The sequence below is a fragment of the Podarcis muralis genome, chromosome 3 (genome assembly GCF_964188315.1).
Source record: "Podarcis muralis chromosome 3, rPodMur119.hap1.1, whole genome shotgun sequence".
Classification (NCBI taxonomy): Eukaryota; Metazoa; Chordata; class Lepidosauria; order Squamata; family Lacertidae; genus Podarcis; species Podarcis muralis.
The window spans coordinates 32,439,734-32,454,452 of NC_135657.1; the positions used below are offsets into that span (position 1 = coordinate 32,439,734).

Sequence of the window (14,719 nt, forward strand, 5' to 3'; positions counted from 1 at the left end):
AAGGCAAGTGAAAGAACTATGCAAAGTTCTTGGGATGGTACATTGGGCCCATCACTGAAAGAGCCCTCTCCCTGGTAATAATAACAATAACAACAACAACAACAACAACAACAACAACAACAACAATTTATTATTTATACCCCGCCATCTGGCTGAGTTTCCCCAGCCACTCTGGGTGGCTCCCAATCAAGTGTTAAAAACAGTACAGCGTTACATATTAAAAACTTCCCAGAACAGGGCTGCCTTAAGATGTCTTCTGAATGTCAGGTAGTTGTTTATCTCTTTAACATCTGATGGAAGGGCGTTCCACAGGGCAGGCGCCACTACCGAGAAGGCCCTCTGTCTGGTTCCCTATAGCCTCACTTCTCGCAATGAGGGAACCGCCAGAAGGCCCTCAGCGCTGGATACCAGTCTGATTGCTCTTAATGGGAGCTAGAGCAGCCTTTCCCAACTTTGGGTCCTCAGATATTGTTGGACTACAGTTCCTATCACCCTGACCATTGGGTCATGCTTGATGGGGCCTATAAATCAGTTGGTTAGAGTGTGGTGCTGATAACGCCAAGGTTGCAGGTTCAATTCCTGTATGGGACAGCTGCATATCCCTGCATTGCAGGGGGTTGGACTAGATGATCTTCGGGATCCCTTCCAACTCTGTGGTACTATGACCCATAGTTTGGGGAAGGATAGGACACCTGAACCCAGTTGTAGGACCCATGTAGTTTTCCATGGGCTGTAGTCAGTGCAATGAAACCAATTAAATTTAACGAAATGAATTCAGCAAGAGAAGCTATTTGTTTTATTTGACCAATGATTCTTGGAAATGCTGGAACCTCAGTTTTCCATTTGCAACTTATTCTTACCCGCTGCAAGATTTCTCTCTCCACACAGAGTAGTGTAAACCCCCTCCCCCAAAGTAATGCATATTAAACAAAATGTCTAAGAAGAATTAAAAGAGGATTAAAGCAGAACTTTATTTGGTAATCAGGGTTGTCAACTCCAAATACCCTAAATGCAAACATATGAAAAGTGGATTCCGGGCATTTCCATCAGAAAGCAGGCTGGCGGAGATTAGGGATGCCCATATGGAACAGAAAAAGGGTTTCCTGCCCCCTAAATAGTAGTGTAGAAGAAAGAATTCCAGGAGGTGTCATTTGCATGATAAATTACATATGCTGAAATTCCTTCTATACAGCTACTGAAGGTGCAAGAGACCTGCTGTCCTTTACATCTGGGCTATGGAGATTTCATTAAAAAATAATAATGAAAGGAGGAAATGTTCCAGCCAACAGCAGTTCCAGCATAGATTAGAAGCCTTACAAAGGCATATTTCTGTGTGATCTAAATAGATAGATCAAAGTAATTGGTAGCCATATTGCCCTCACAGAAGTAAAGAGCAACAGCAGCAGCACTGATTTTATTGCACTGATTAAACTGCAGAATGAGAATGCAGTAATCCCCTACACGGAAAGCATTTGGGGCTTTTTAGTTTAGAGAAAAAAGCAAGCAGGAGGTGATACAAGTTTATAAAATTCTACATGGCATGGAGAGAGTAGATAGAGAAAAGTCCCGTTCCCCCCCCCAATTCGCGAACATCCACTGTAGCTGAATGTTGGAAGATTCAGGATAGATAAAGTACAGTGGTACCTCGGGTTAAGTACTTAATTCATTCTGGAGGTCCGTTCTTAACCTGAAACTGTTCTTAACCTGAGACACCACTTTAGCTAATGGGGCCTCCTGCTGGTGCCGCGCCACCGGAGCACGATTTCTGTTCTCATCCTGAAGCAAAGTTCTTAACCTGAAGCACTATTTCTGGGTTAGCGGAGTCTGTAACCTGAAGCGTATGTAACCTGAAGCGTATGTAACCCCAGGTACCACTGTAATAACAATTTCTTTACACAGTGCAGGATGCTTCAAAGGAGAACTGGGCAGATTCATGGAGGATGATCCTATCAATGCCTAGCCATGATGGAGACTTTGCTTGGCCTCCATGGTTGGAAGTTGTATATTTCTGAATACCACGTCCATATTTTTATGTGCAGGGTCTTGGCCTCAGCTGATGCGCAGATACGTGGCAACTGTCACAACCTAGCTGACTTCCTCGCATGAAAACCAAACTCTAGTTTTTTGTGTACTAGTCCCAAGTTAAATAAGCCCATCCATCATGCTGTGGCAGGAGGCGTTTCTGTCCACAGAGTCACCTGTTTACACTTTAAGATTTGGAGAGAAAAACAAGCCATAAACAGAGAAGGAAGTGCTCTTTCTTTTGGGCAACGGCTGTGTCATTTTCTGTCAAGCTGCCAGGTCCTTCCAGGTAAGTCATGTGATTGACGTTGGAAATGCCTACTGTTGCAACACTTTCAGCAAACCCATTCCGTTAACATTTACCTTCCTTGAACTTTTGCTTGGTAGGTGGAGATTACCTGTTAGATTTGCATAAGCAGGATGTACATACACATAAATGTTTAGATGAGAGAAATCGTCGGAGCTTTACTGCCAGTTAGGGCGAAAGATAAGGTGCTACTTGAGACTGAGACTGCTACTCTGCTAGGATCTATTACTAATCTCTTGTGAACAGAAGAAAATACTTGGAATAAGGTAAGATGTTTCAATGTTCTTTTGTGCTACAGAAACCAGAAGTCTAGAAACTGGAGCTGCGTTGCTTTTGATAGTTTAGATTTAAAGATGCCTAGGGCCCAATCCACAGCCCAGTGGAACTGAAATGGTTAAATTTAAACAGATTACTATCCAATTGAAGTTGGCCATCAGCTTAATCCACAAACCTATTTGGTCACCTGGAACACATTTCCACCCTATTATCATTATTGGCATCTTAAATGCCAATTATATTTTATTATTTGGTGGCTGGCTTCCTGGGCTTCTATACTAAACAAGGTGATGGAGAAACTTGCTGGGACCCCCAATCTCTTTAAAATTTGGCAAATTGATAAAACGTGTGTTTTTGTTTGAGAGATGGTCAGGACGAAACACTGGAGGAAGTGGATTTAACACTTTCCCCTGCAGCTATTTGGAAACACTATATATCCACGTAAGCTCCCCTAATGGAACAAATATCTTGGGGGAAAGTAAGTGTTATGGGGGAAGGCTGGGCATGGATTTCCTTTGTCTCAAAATTTGGCCCCTAGCTTGGGTATGAAGGATGTAAGCACCTTCCAGCCTGCGTTTAGATCTCATTTGATTGACAGATCTTGTATATCCTTGTATATTTCCTTAATTTGTTTTAATGACAGATATGCTACATACTTTCTTCATTTGATTATCTAGCTTAATTTGGTTTGCAGCGTTCTCCCTGGTATTCAGACCATAGCTGTCAACTTTTCCCTTTTCTTGCGAGGAATCCTATTCGGAATAAGGGAATTTCCCTTAAAAAAAGGGAAACATTGACAGCTATGATTCTGACCCTTCTTGATTTTGTAACTGTGCTGGATCATGTCATTTGTTTTCACACGTGACTGTTGTATGTTTTACACCCGCCCTCCCACCCCCAAACCCACTAGTCAACATAGTGTTTTTTTAACAGTGCAGTCTTAGTGAACAGAATAACAAAATGTTTGAAATGGCCGGATTAATGTTAGGGGGTTTCTTTCAGAAATTATTTTGTATGTAGAATATCCAAGAAATGAAACAAAATGACACTGACATGTAAAAACTCCTGCTTCTACTTTCAGTTCTTGCATTCTTTCAGTTGCTGTTATATTTGTGTTTCACTGGCACAGTTTCCTATTGGGGAGGGGTAGGTCTGAGTGTAAAGAAAAGTTGTTTCAATAAGGACAAAGTAAGTGAAGTGAGTGGAAAAGAGAGGACATATTTACCACCTCAAAAATTAGATGGGATAATGTTTTTAACTGCACAGTGCAGTGGTATCTTGAGTTAAAACTTAATTCATTCTGGAGGTCCATTTTGAACCTGAAACTGTTCTTAACCTGAGGTACCACTTTAGCTAATGGGGCCTCCTGTTGCCACCACACCACCGCCTCACGATTTCTGTTATCATCCTGAGGTAAATTTCTTAACCTGAGGTACTATTTCTGCGTTAGCGGAGTCTGTAACCTGAAGCGTCTGTAACCCGAGGTACCACTGTAACTGCTTTAAAAATGTTTTTAATAGTAGCTACTTTTATATGTTTTTAATTGCAATTAGTTTTAGAATATTTTAACTGTTTTAGAATGCTTTTGATGTCTTTGTTGTTAAATTGTGCATCTGTTTGCTGCACTGGGCTCCTTGGGGAGGAAGGGTGTGGTATTAATAATAATAGTAATAATAATAATAATAATGATTAATCTGTCATAATATGGAATTCTAAGGCCTGGGGGCATTTACTTACTTACTTACTTACTTACTTAAGCTACTTAAACTTACTTTATATACCTCTTAGCCACAATAGTCTCAAAGCAGTTTAGAAGGATACAATACAGATTGTTTTTGCTTTCTTTGTGTTTAAATTGTGCATTTGTTTGCCACCCTGGGCTCCTTGTAGAGGAAAGGTGGGGTTTAAGTTCAATGATAAATAAATGAATAAATAAATAAATAACCTGTTACAATAGCCTATATGGGATCTGAAGGCCTGGAGACATTTGTTTGTTTGTTTGTTTACTTAAACAATTTACATTGCTATCTACAATAGTCTCCAAGCAGTTCAGAAGGACGCAACACAAAGAGTAAAAACCCTTGGATGGTTCAAATAGAGACTTAATATCGTTTTTTTTAATGATATGAACAGTTTTAGTATCATCATTTATTCAATTTATTTTAAGCTTCCTGCTGCAAACGGAATCTTACGTAAACAAACAGATCATGACAAAATATCAAACAGATACAAATACTCTAAGGGCTGACATTTAAGGCAGTATACTTTACAGAAATACAAGATATTATTTTCTTGAACATTATAAAAGAAAATATTTGTGAAAGATAGTTCTTGGAGCACCCCACAATTGCCTAACCTTCACTCCCATAGGTTCAGGTCAGGGGTCACAGGCAAGAGACTTCAGCCAGGTGATAACAGGCAAAACAGCGGCCTGTTGCAACAAGACTTTCCACTACCACAAAGATGAAGCAGCCAGAAGCCCTGATCAATCGTTACATCAGGTTTTTAAAAGTTTCCCAAATCTTCCCATAATGCATTACCAGAAGCATCTTCAAGATATCATAGATATGTCACAGAACAGGTGTGGTCTCAGGTAGAACCTGAGATCCAGGCATGCCCCTGTCAATCAAATACAGCAGGGGTCGGCAAGGTTTACCTTGCCTGGGCCGGTTCACTCCAGTGGAGATCCTTCCGTGGGCCGTATTGCGTGCACCTGCTCACACGCGCACCTGCGATTTCCGGCATCTGCACAGACACGATTTTTGGCGTCTGTGCATGCACAAACGCAATTTCCGGCACCGTGGAAGAGAGTCCTCACGCTACACTGCGCTGGTTTAGCGCAGCAGGCGGGGATTTGCTGAGTGGGTGGCTTGGTTTGGGAGCGGCTCATGGGCCAGTTAAATGAACCCTGTGGGCCACTTGTGTTACGTGGGCCTGAGGTTGCCTACCCCTGAAATACAGTCTTTCACATTTACTCCTTCACAGTACAAAGGAAAGTATTTACGTTTGCTTGGTCCCTGAGTCAAGTCAAATGCACCCCTTTGTCTTGTCTGGTCTTCATCCCACTATGGGATGGGTATGCATTGTGACTGAGATGGTAATCTGTCTGACACTCTTGGGGCAGAATCAGGGCCAGATTTAGGTTTGATGAGGCCCTCAGCTACTGAAGGTAATGGGGCTCTTTATATGTCCAACAAATTCTCACTGTTTTTTGCGTTGAATATATGCTATACAGTGGTACCTTGGGTTAAGTACTTAATTCGTTCCGGAGGTCCGTTCTTAACCTGAAACTGTTCTTAACCTGAAACACCACTTCAGCTAATGGGGCCTCCTGCTGCTGCTGCGCCGCCGGAGCACGATCTCTGTTCTCATCCTGAAGCAAAGTTCTAAACCTGAAGCACTATTTCTGGGTTAGCAGAGTGTAACCTGAAGCGTATGTAACCTGAAGTGTATGTAACCCGAGGTACCACTGTATGGTAATTTATGGAACTAATAGGTATCTAAAGCCATTTGCATATGTTGCCACGTAATTAGTCCATGTAGAATGTAGGCACCCTATATATAGAAATGAGCAAACCAGTGATATTTTAGGGAGCAGGCTAGCAGGCGGGGTCCATTACTTACATCATAGGAGCCTACACAACACAAAACACTCTTTCTGTATGTAGGTTTTATTTTATTTGTTTTTTATCTTATATTTTGGAAATATACATCCAGTTCCCCCCCATTTATTTTTTCGGGGGCCCCAAAGAGAGCGGGGCCCTAAGCTATAGCTTGTTTAGCTTATACATATACCCTGCTGCAGTATATCCCATTATGACTCCTTGGTGAGCCCCTGGGACATGACTGTACATCTCAGGGATTATGGTGGGCTCACTCACCCCTCGCCTTACACCTCACTTCCCTGGGCCCTCAATGCCATTGGAACTGAGAAGATTGATACGAGTGATTTCTTAATGAATTTCTAAAATTTTCCCATTGAGCCAGTACGTAGATAGATTTATCAGCTACATTTGGTATTGACACACTCCCTGCTTTCCTCTGTTGGAGACCTGGGGCTCAGCCAGGAGTCTGGACTCCTGCAAACTGGGCTGAGCTTCCCTTGCAGATGCAATACTTTTGCAGATATGTTGCTGTTCATTTTCTTGACATTATGGGCTCCTGTCAGGGTTCTGGAGTTTCTGATTCGGCAGGCACTTTGTGAATGGAGGTTTGAACCTAAACGAATGAGGTTTGGGTAATGTGCAGCGAAGACCCCTTGTCTTTGCCTCGTGGTGAGGCAAGGCTTGGGGGGTAGGGCAGTCTCTCAGCCTCTCCCATCCAATTTCCCTGTAACACATTACAAATGAAAACCAAATGCCAAAATATGATAAAAATTCCAACATTATTAATGACTCAGCAAAAGGAAGAAAGAAACAGAAGTTGCACCTACATTCCTCTCGACAAAAAGTTCTTTTCTTGTTAGGAGCCATTTTCATTTTGACCGAAAACTGGTGTAGAAATCTTTTTAAAATGCATTTATTCGACAACACCATAAATCTGGCTGCTCTATCAAACAAAAGCAAGTCCAAGAGAAAGCTTTATCCTGAGGCCTAGGGGTGCAAGAGGCAACTGAGTACTCTAATAATGTTATTTTTTGTTTGTAGCGTATTCCCTTAACACCCAGACCTGGCTATTGTCAAGAGACAAGAATGCTGGGTGAAATGGCGCTACTGGCCTGACCATTTAAGGTTATCCTGCCTTTTGGTTTCTGGCTTCCGGGGAAGCTGCTATTGTGCCACAACAATAAATTTAGCTCATTGACAACAGCAATAAATCTGTCCCATATTGTTTGACTTGCTTAATCAGTAGCCCAGTTTCATGAAGCTACAGTGCTGTCACACAATGTTGTATATTTGATGCAGAGTTGCCTCCCAAATAGTATTTCATTATACCCTGTGAGGCATTTTTACAGTCTGACGTCTAACTTGTTTTCATTCTATGTCACAATAAATCATGGCTCCTTAGGATTCTCTCATCTGCCACACTTCTCAACCCTCCCGCTACATGGATATTTGCTCAACAGAGACATACAGTACAGCTAACATACAGCTAAAACTCTCTGTTGTCAAACGCAAAGAAAGATTGTTTGTCACAATAATTTATTTATTTTTAAAGGAACAAGTCTTTTTATTATTTGTATTTTGTCATGTGCAAGTAACACGTTCTCATCTCACTTATCTACCTGGTTGGCTTTTATTTATTTCAATAATAATAATAATAATAATAATAATAATAATAATAATAATAATAATAATACTGTTATTATTTATATGCCACCCATCTGACTAGGTTGCCCTAGCCACTCTGGGTGGCTCACAACAAAATATTAAAAACACAAAAAACATCAACATCAATTTATACATCGTTTTTAAGATATGTCCAAGGTATTTGGATTTTAAAGCTAGAAGATAAAAATCAAATCAAATCCAGAAAACAGATTTTTAGCTGTTACAGGCAGCCCTGTATTGGGACATTTTTAATGTTTGATATTTTATTATGTTTTTCTGTGTGTTGGAAGCTGCCCAGAGTGGCTGGGGCAACCCAGTCAGATGGGTGAGGTTTAAATAAAAATTATTAGAGGGATGGGAAACCCGTGACCCTCCAACTCCCATCAGTCCCAGCCAGCATGGTCAATGATCAAAGATGATGGAAGTTGTAATCCATCAATATCTGAAGGACCACGTCCCTGGGTTAAATAGTGTAATCTTATGCATATCTACAAGGGACATGGGTGGTGCTGTGGGTTAAACCACAGACCCTAGGGCTTGCTGATCAGAAGGTCAGTGGTTCGAATCCCTGCAACGGGGTGAGCTCCCATTGCTCGATCCCTGCTCCTGCCAACGTAGCAGTTCGAAAGCACGACATGCAAGTAGATAAATAGGTACCACTCCAGCGGGAAGGTAAACGGCGTTTCCGTGCGCTGCTCTGGTTTGCCAGAAGCAGCTTAGTCATGCTGACCACATGACCTGGAAGCTGTACGCTGGCACCCTTGGCCAATAAAGCGAGATGAGCACCGCAACCCCAGAGTCGGTCACGACTGGACCTAATGGTCAGGGGTCCCTTTACCTTTATGCATATCTACGCATAAGCAAGAGCTGCTGAATTCAGTTAAGCAGGTGCATGATCACAGCCAAAGTCTGAAAGTCTCCCTGGAAGAAGGACCAGGACAAAGAACCTTGCATGGCATTATTTGAATCCAGTCAAGTAGTAGTAGTAGTAGTAGTAGTAGTAATAATAATAATAATAATAATAATAATAATAATAATAATAATATGCCGCCTATCTGACTGGGTTGCTCCAGCTACTCTGGGTGACTTCCAGCAGCACAGCAAAACATCCAATATTAAAAATATCTATAGTTTTTAATGAACATCTATAGTTAGTTTCATTCTGGGCCTACAGATATTGGTTCATTAGAATGGACCAGTTTTTGTTCCCACATACAACTTGGCTTGTTTGATTAGAGATTGGCTTTGTCCCTCATTCCACATTTCAGCTAGGAAATATGTGGGAACTAGGAAACCGTTTTCTGGGTTAGTGGCACGGGATATGATGGCATGGTTGCTGTCACTTACCGGGCTGGGCTTGGCCAGCTTCCTTGAATCATCCTCACTGACTCCTCTATGGTTTACATTCAGTGCGGCACATTCGCAGTGTGGCACAGATGTGGCTTCCCTGAAGTTGCTCCAGTGACATTTGAATAACAGATTGCTTTTAGAATCCTATGAGCCATAATTGAATAATATAATAATAATAATAATAATAATAATAATAATAATAATAATAATAATAATACGGCTCAGCACAAGGTTTTGGGAAACCCTTTGTCATGTTTTTGGATTGTCTTCTGCTAAAGCGGACATGGGGAACCCCACAGTTCTTCACAGGCCACACCCCTCCTCACTAGCTCCGCTTCAAATCCTTGGCCTAAATGCATCCTCGAACTCTGGTGACTCTTGCTTGTCTGAATGGATGAGAGAGGGAGCTGTGCGAGTGTGTGTAGTAATTTTGCAAAGGTAAAACATTACATTCATAACTTCACCCATTTTTGCCTCAGGCCCCATCTACCACTGTCATGTGAACTCCAGCATTTTACCCAGAAGGCCCTTGGTGGCTCATACCCAACACATGTAGGCAGAGCTTCTTACGTTGAAGTAAAAAAGGGATCTTTATTCAGAGGGTAACAGTGGACAGGTTTGGTGGTGGACTCATGAGTCACAACTTAGGAGCTCAGGGATCAGGCAAGATGTTTAAGACTGGACAGAAGCCACTAAAGTTCCTCAAGAAATTTCACACCCTGCATTTAAAAACGGGGCATGGGGCACTTAACTGGTGAGACTCACTTGCTGTGCGAGAATGTTGGGATTTCAGGGCTGATAGATCCAGAGGTGTAGCAAGATGCTAAATTTTTTTGTCACACACCCCCCCCCCACATTGTAATTTTTAGGAACATTGCCCAGAGTTGTTGAGCTTTTTTAAGGGAGGGTACCTAGCATCCCCGGTGGGCAGATTTGATTGGCGCAGTTCTTGGCATGACACCTGGGGCGGACCGCGCACCCCTGCACCCCCTTGCAATGCCCCTGGGTAGATCTGCTCCCACCTATGGAGAGCAATGTCTAGTTCAATGTCTAGTTCTAGGAAACAAATTTGCCCCTCCCCTGAGACCAAACCCCAACTGTCACAATTTGATCAGGATGTCCCAGAACTACAGAAGCCATCCCGGCTCCTGATTGTATCTCAGAATGTCCCACTTTTGGGTCTGTCGCGAGTCAGCTGACTGGCTGCCGCAAGAGCTCAGGAACAAAAAAGCATCCACCTAATTATGACCAGCAGGATGTTGGAGGGTATGTGAGACTCTGTTGGAAGGTGGTGATGGGGGGCAGAGCTGGCATCCCTGATCCCCCTTCTGTAGTGGCTGAAGTCGAGGCACACCATAGAGAACCCCCTCCTCTCACCCCAGTTCCCACATATGTTTGGCATCAATGTGAAAGAAATGTGCATGTGTCCAGATGTACCTGCATGTATGTGGTCCTTTTACCTTGATGCCCAATATTTAGACAGCAGGGGGAAATGTAGGGGCAAGACTCTCATGTGGTCCTGTTTCCTGCTCCCATGTTCATGAATTCAAACAGTCTGCATCTGTATTGGAATTGTTTTTGGATGGTTTAATTGCTTCACTGCTTGTGTGTTTGCTACCTTGGGCTCCTTTGGGAGAAAGGGTGCGATATGAAATTTAATAGTAAGAATAGTGAGATACACTGCCCTCTGGAAGTTATTTTAAGTTGCCCATAGAATGTGAACCAACACAGGACTTTAACCCAGCCAGTGTGGTGTAGTGGTTAAGAGCGGTGGACTCGTAATCTGGTGAACCGGGTTCGCTTCCCCGCTCCTCCACATGCAGCTGCTGGGTGACCTTGGGCTAGTCACACTTCTCTGAAGTCTCTCAGCCTCACTCACCTCACAGAGTGTTTGTTGTGGGGGAGGAAGGGAAAGGAGATTGTTAGCCGCTTTGAGACTCCTTCGGGTAGTGATAAAGCGGGATATCAAATCCAAACTCCTTCTTCCTTCTCTGGTCCAAGGCCAATATCTTTTCTACATACCTCCTAAGTATTAAAAGGGTGATATTTACTATTAGTCATAACCCTCTGTACATAATTACAGTGCACAATAACTATCATGTATGTGACAGTTTTACAGATGCGCAGAGGGACACACTGTGATGATTAGGATCAAGTCCAAACAAGAAGCACTTCTTTTTAATGAGGACTGGGCTCTTTCCAAGTGTTGTAAAATGATATACTCACCCATTAAATTTATTAGAAACATCCATTAAAAAAATGGTTTTAGTCTTGATAATTTCTGGCAAAAGCCAGACTCTTCAGGTCAAAAATGAAATGGCACATAACATGACCCCTACATGTACAGCTGCTGTTAGTAATGCAAAAATCTATTTATAATGCATTTGGGGAGGGGAAAAATAATAACAATAATAATGTAGATTTCTTACCTACCCTTCACTACTGTGGTCCCAGGCTGGGTTACAACAATTAAAATCCTTGGGGTTACAACAGGATTCATAGAATCATAGAGTTGGAAGTGACCATGAGAGTCATCTAGTCCAATCTTTTTGCTCAACATGGGGCTCAAACCCACAGCCCTAAGATTCTGAGTCTCGTGCTCTACCAGCTGAGCTATCCCAGGAACTGATACTTGGGATTAACATAGTCAAGAGTTTGGGGACGCCGGTGGGTGTTTGGAACTAAGTATTATAACATCCAGCAGCTAAAGTAGAACGCATGCTTAATAAATAAAAGCACTGGTCTTCTTCACTTTGCTTTTCCTTAAAAAGATTCAACTTCTTGGCTATATTTTATGGAAAAGTTGAATCTTTTTAAGGATTAGCAGTCACTTTCTATTTATTTATGATTTACAGAACTGTAATTTTTGTGGGGATGTTCTTGATTTGTGTGCAAGTTTTTGCTTGTTGTACAGATGCCCTTTACTCAGTAACAGCCACACTCCCTCCCCAAACTGACCTCTATAGGCTCCTGCCAGTTTAGGGCCGTTAGCTTGTTCTGCTCACTGCAATATAATTGTGGGGTGGGTTGGGAACTGGGCTAGTAATACCTATGATTTAACCAAACGTGATCTCAGCAGCACCTGCCAGCCAGCAGTTTAAAAGTACTCCTTGTACAGCCTAGAATTTTCTTCAGGATATCCTTATTTTATTAATGTTCAACATCATTGGAGGTACTTATTTCCCTGGCAGGACATGGGCGGGTAATTTATCCTTACAACAACCTAGCAGGGTAGGCGATGGTGACAGGCCCAAGATCATGCTGTGGGCTGAGTAAGAACTTGAACTGAGGTCTCCCCCCTGTCCTAGGCTGGATCTAGACACATCAAAGAAGCGTTTCGGTTAAATGTGCTGTAAACTCATACAGGGAAATCCGGTTGGGAAAGACGGGACTCGACAGTGCCATCTGGTGTCACGGTGTTATATCGCATGTAAAAAGGTAGAGAGACCCCTGACCGTTAGGTCCAGTCGTGGATGTCTCTGGGGTTGTGGCACTCATCTCGCTTTATTGGCCGAGGGAGCCGGCGTACAGCTTCTGGGTCATGTGGCCAGCAGGACTAAGCCGCTTCTGGCGAACCAGAGCAGTGCACAGAAACGCCATCTTAAAAAGGTAAAGGGACCCCTGACCATTAGGTCCAGTCGTGGCTGACTCTGGGGTTGCGGCGCTCATCTCGCTTTATTGGCTGAGGGAGCCGGCCTTTGTCCGCAAACAGGTTCCAGGTCATGTGGCCAGCATAACTAAGCTGCTTCTGGCGAACCAGAGCAGCGCACAGAAACACTGTTTACCTTCCCGCCGGAGCAGTACCTATTTATCTACTTGCACTTTAACATGCTCTCGAACTACTAGGTTGGCAGGAGCAGGGACTGAGCAACAGGAGCTCACCCCGTTGCGGGGATTCGAACCGCCGACCTTCTGATCGGCAAGTCATATACAATGCATATAAAACACTTTTTCTTTACCAATCTAGCTGAGTCCCTAGTCCAACACTCTTAACTACTATGCTGCACTGCTTTGTTCTCTGGAAAGTAAATATACCTCTTGCTTTTTAAATTTCATACCTAGGTTGGGATGGTTGAAAAGAGACAGTTTGCAGTTCAGGCCATGATGGCTCTGCTCCGCCTCCACGGTCAGAGGAAGTAATGCTTCTGAATACCAGTTGTTAGAAGCCAAAGGAGGGGGGTAGGATCAGGTCCTACTTGCAGGTTTCCCACAGGCATCTGGTTGGCCACTATGAGAACACGATGCTGGACTAGATGGGCCATTCAGATGTCTGATTTGTCCACAGTGACACAGTTACATCCCATGTGGATTACTGCAATGTACTCTACGTGGAGCCGCTTTTGAAAAGTGCTCAGAAATTTTCACTGGCTCAAAGAGCAGCAGCCAGATTGTTGACCAGGGCTGGTTAGAGTCAGCTGGTTATAACAGCTCTGCTAGCTAGTTTCCGCCAAAGTGTTGTTTATAACCTATAAAGCGATGGCTTATGTCCAAGCGATCTGAAAACCCATATTCACTCATATGAAACTGTCTGTGTTTTGAGATCTTCACGGGGGGCCCTTCTCTCAGACCCGCCACCATCACGGGGGGGGGGGGGGGGGACATGGGAGAGGGCCTTCTCGGTGGCGGCTCCCACAATTTGGAACTCCCTCCCTAGAGAAGATAGACTGGTTCCCTACTTGCTGTTGTTCTGCTGGCAGGCAAAGACTTTCTTATACCAACAGGCTTTGGAGAACTGACTGGTTTTAATGAAAAGGCTGGTGCTGTGCTATTTTTATTGTAATTATCTGTATGTTTTTTTAGCAGATGAGAGAGAGAGAGAGTTAATTATATCAGTGTTTAATTGTTTTTTAATGGTTGCTTCCCGACCCCAGCAGTGTTTTTAGCTGTTCTTATTTTTATCTTAATATTCTTATGATTATTCCTATGAGGATAGCTTACACTGCTAAACCACTCACTGGTTCTGTATACTTATGAATTAAGTTCATCTTTCTGCAAATCCAGCTAGCTTCTAAGACGTATCATCGAAAAATAACTTAGTTTAATCATTAATGTGCTATCCTGTACATTTTTAATTCACTTGCTGACTTTTTACATTATTTCCCATAAGTGCACATTGCATTGAGGAAGACTTTCATCTTCAGGAGGAAGCTAGAACGAAATATCCCAGTCCCTGTAGGGACAAATCCTGTCAGGTTCCCCTGTCCACCTCTGCCATGGCTCTTTTGCCTTTCCTGCACCCATGGAGGAAGAAGAGTCGTCGTCAGTGGCCTACGTGCGAAATGGGAGCTGCTCAGAAGCCCAGCAGTCTTAGCCAGCAGAATTACCAAACTTTGCTGGAGGAATGCTTCAAGAAAGGATGCCTGTTTGAGGACGAGTTCTTCCCAGCCGATATTAGGTCCATTGGAAAGGGAACATTGCTCCAGAAACTACCTCAGAGGTTGCTGTGGAAAAGACCACTGGTAAGTGATGGAAATTTCCGAAAAGGGTTGGTTTG

At 43.0% G+C, this 14,719-nt stretch overlaps 1 protein-coding gene across 1 annotated transcript in view; it reads left to right on the plus strand.

Annotated features, from left to right (window-relative positions):
• Window positions 1-2,441: 2,441 nt before the first annotated feature.
• Window positions 2,442-14,719, plus strand: part of CAPN14 (calpain 14) — a 48,863-nt gene continuing 36,585 nt past the window's right edge. Inside the window, exons 1-2 of the mRNA XM_077925632.1 lie at window positions 2,442-2,595; window positions 14,333-14,684. Of these exons, the coding sequence (XP_077781758.1) occupies window positions 14,439-14,684 (246 nt within the window). The 5' untranslated portion in view covers window positions 2,442-2,595; window positions 14,333-14,438. The remainder of the gene's footprint in view (window positions 2,596-14,332; window positions 14,685-14,719) is intronic.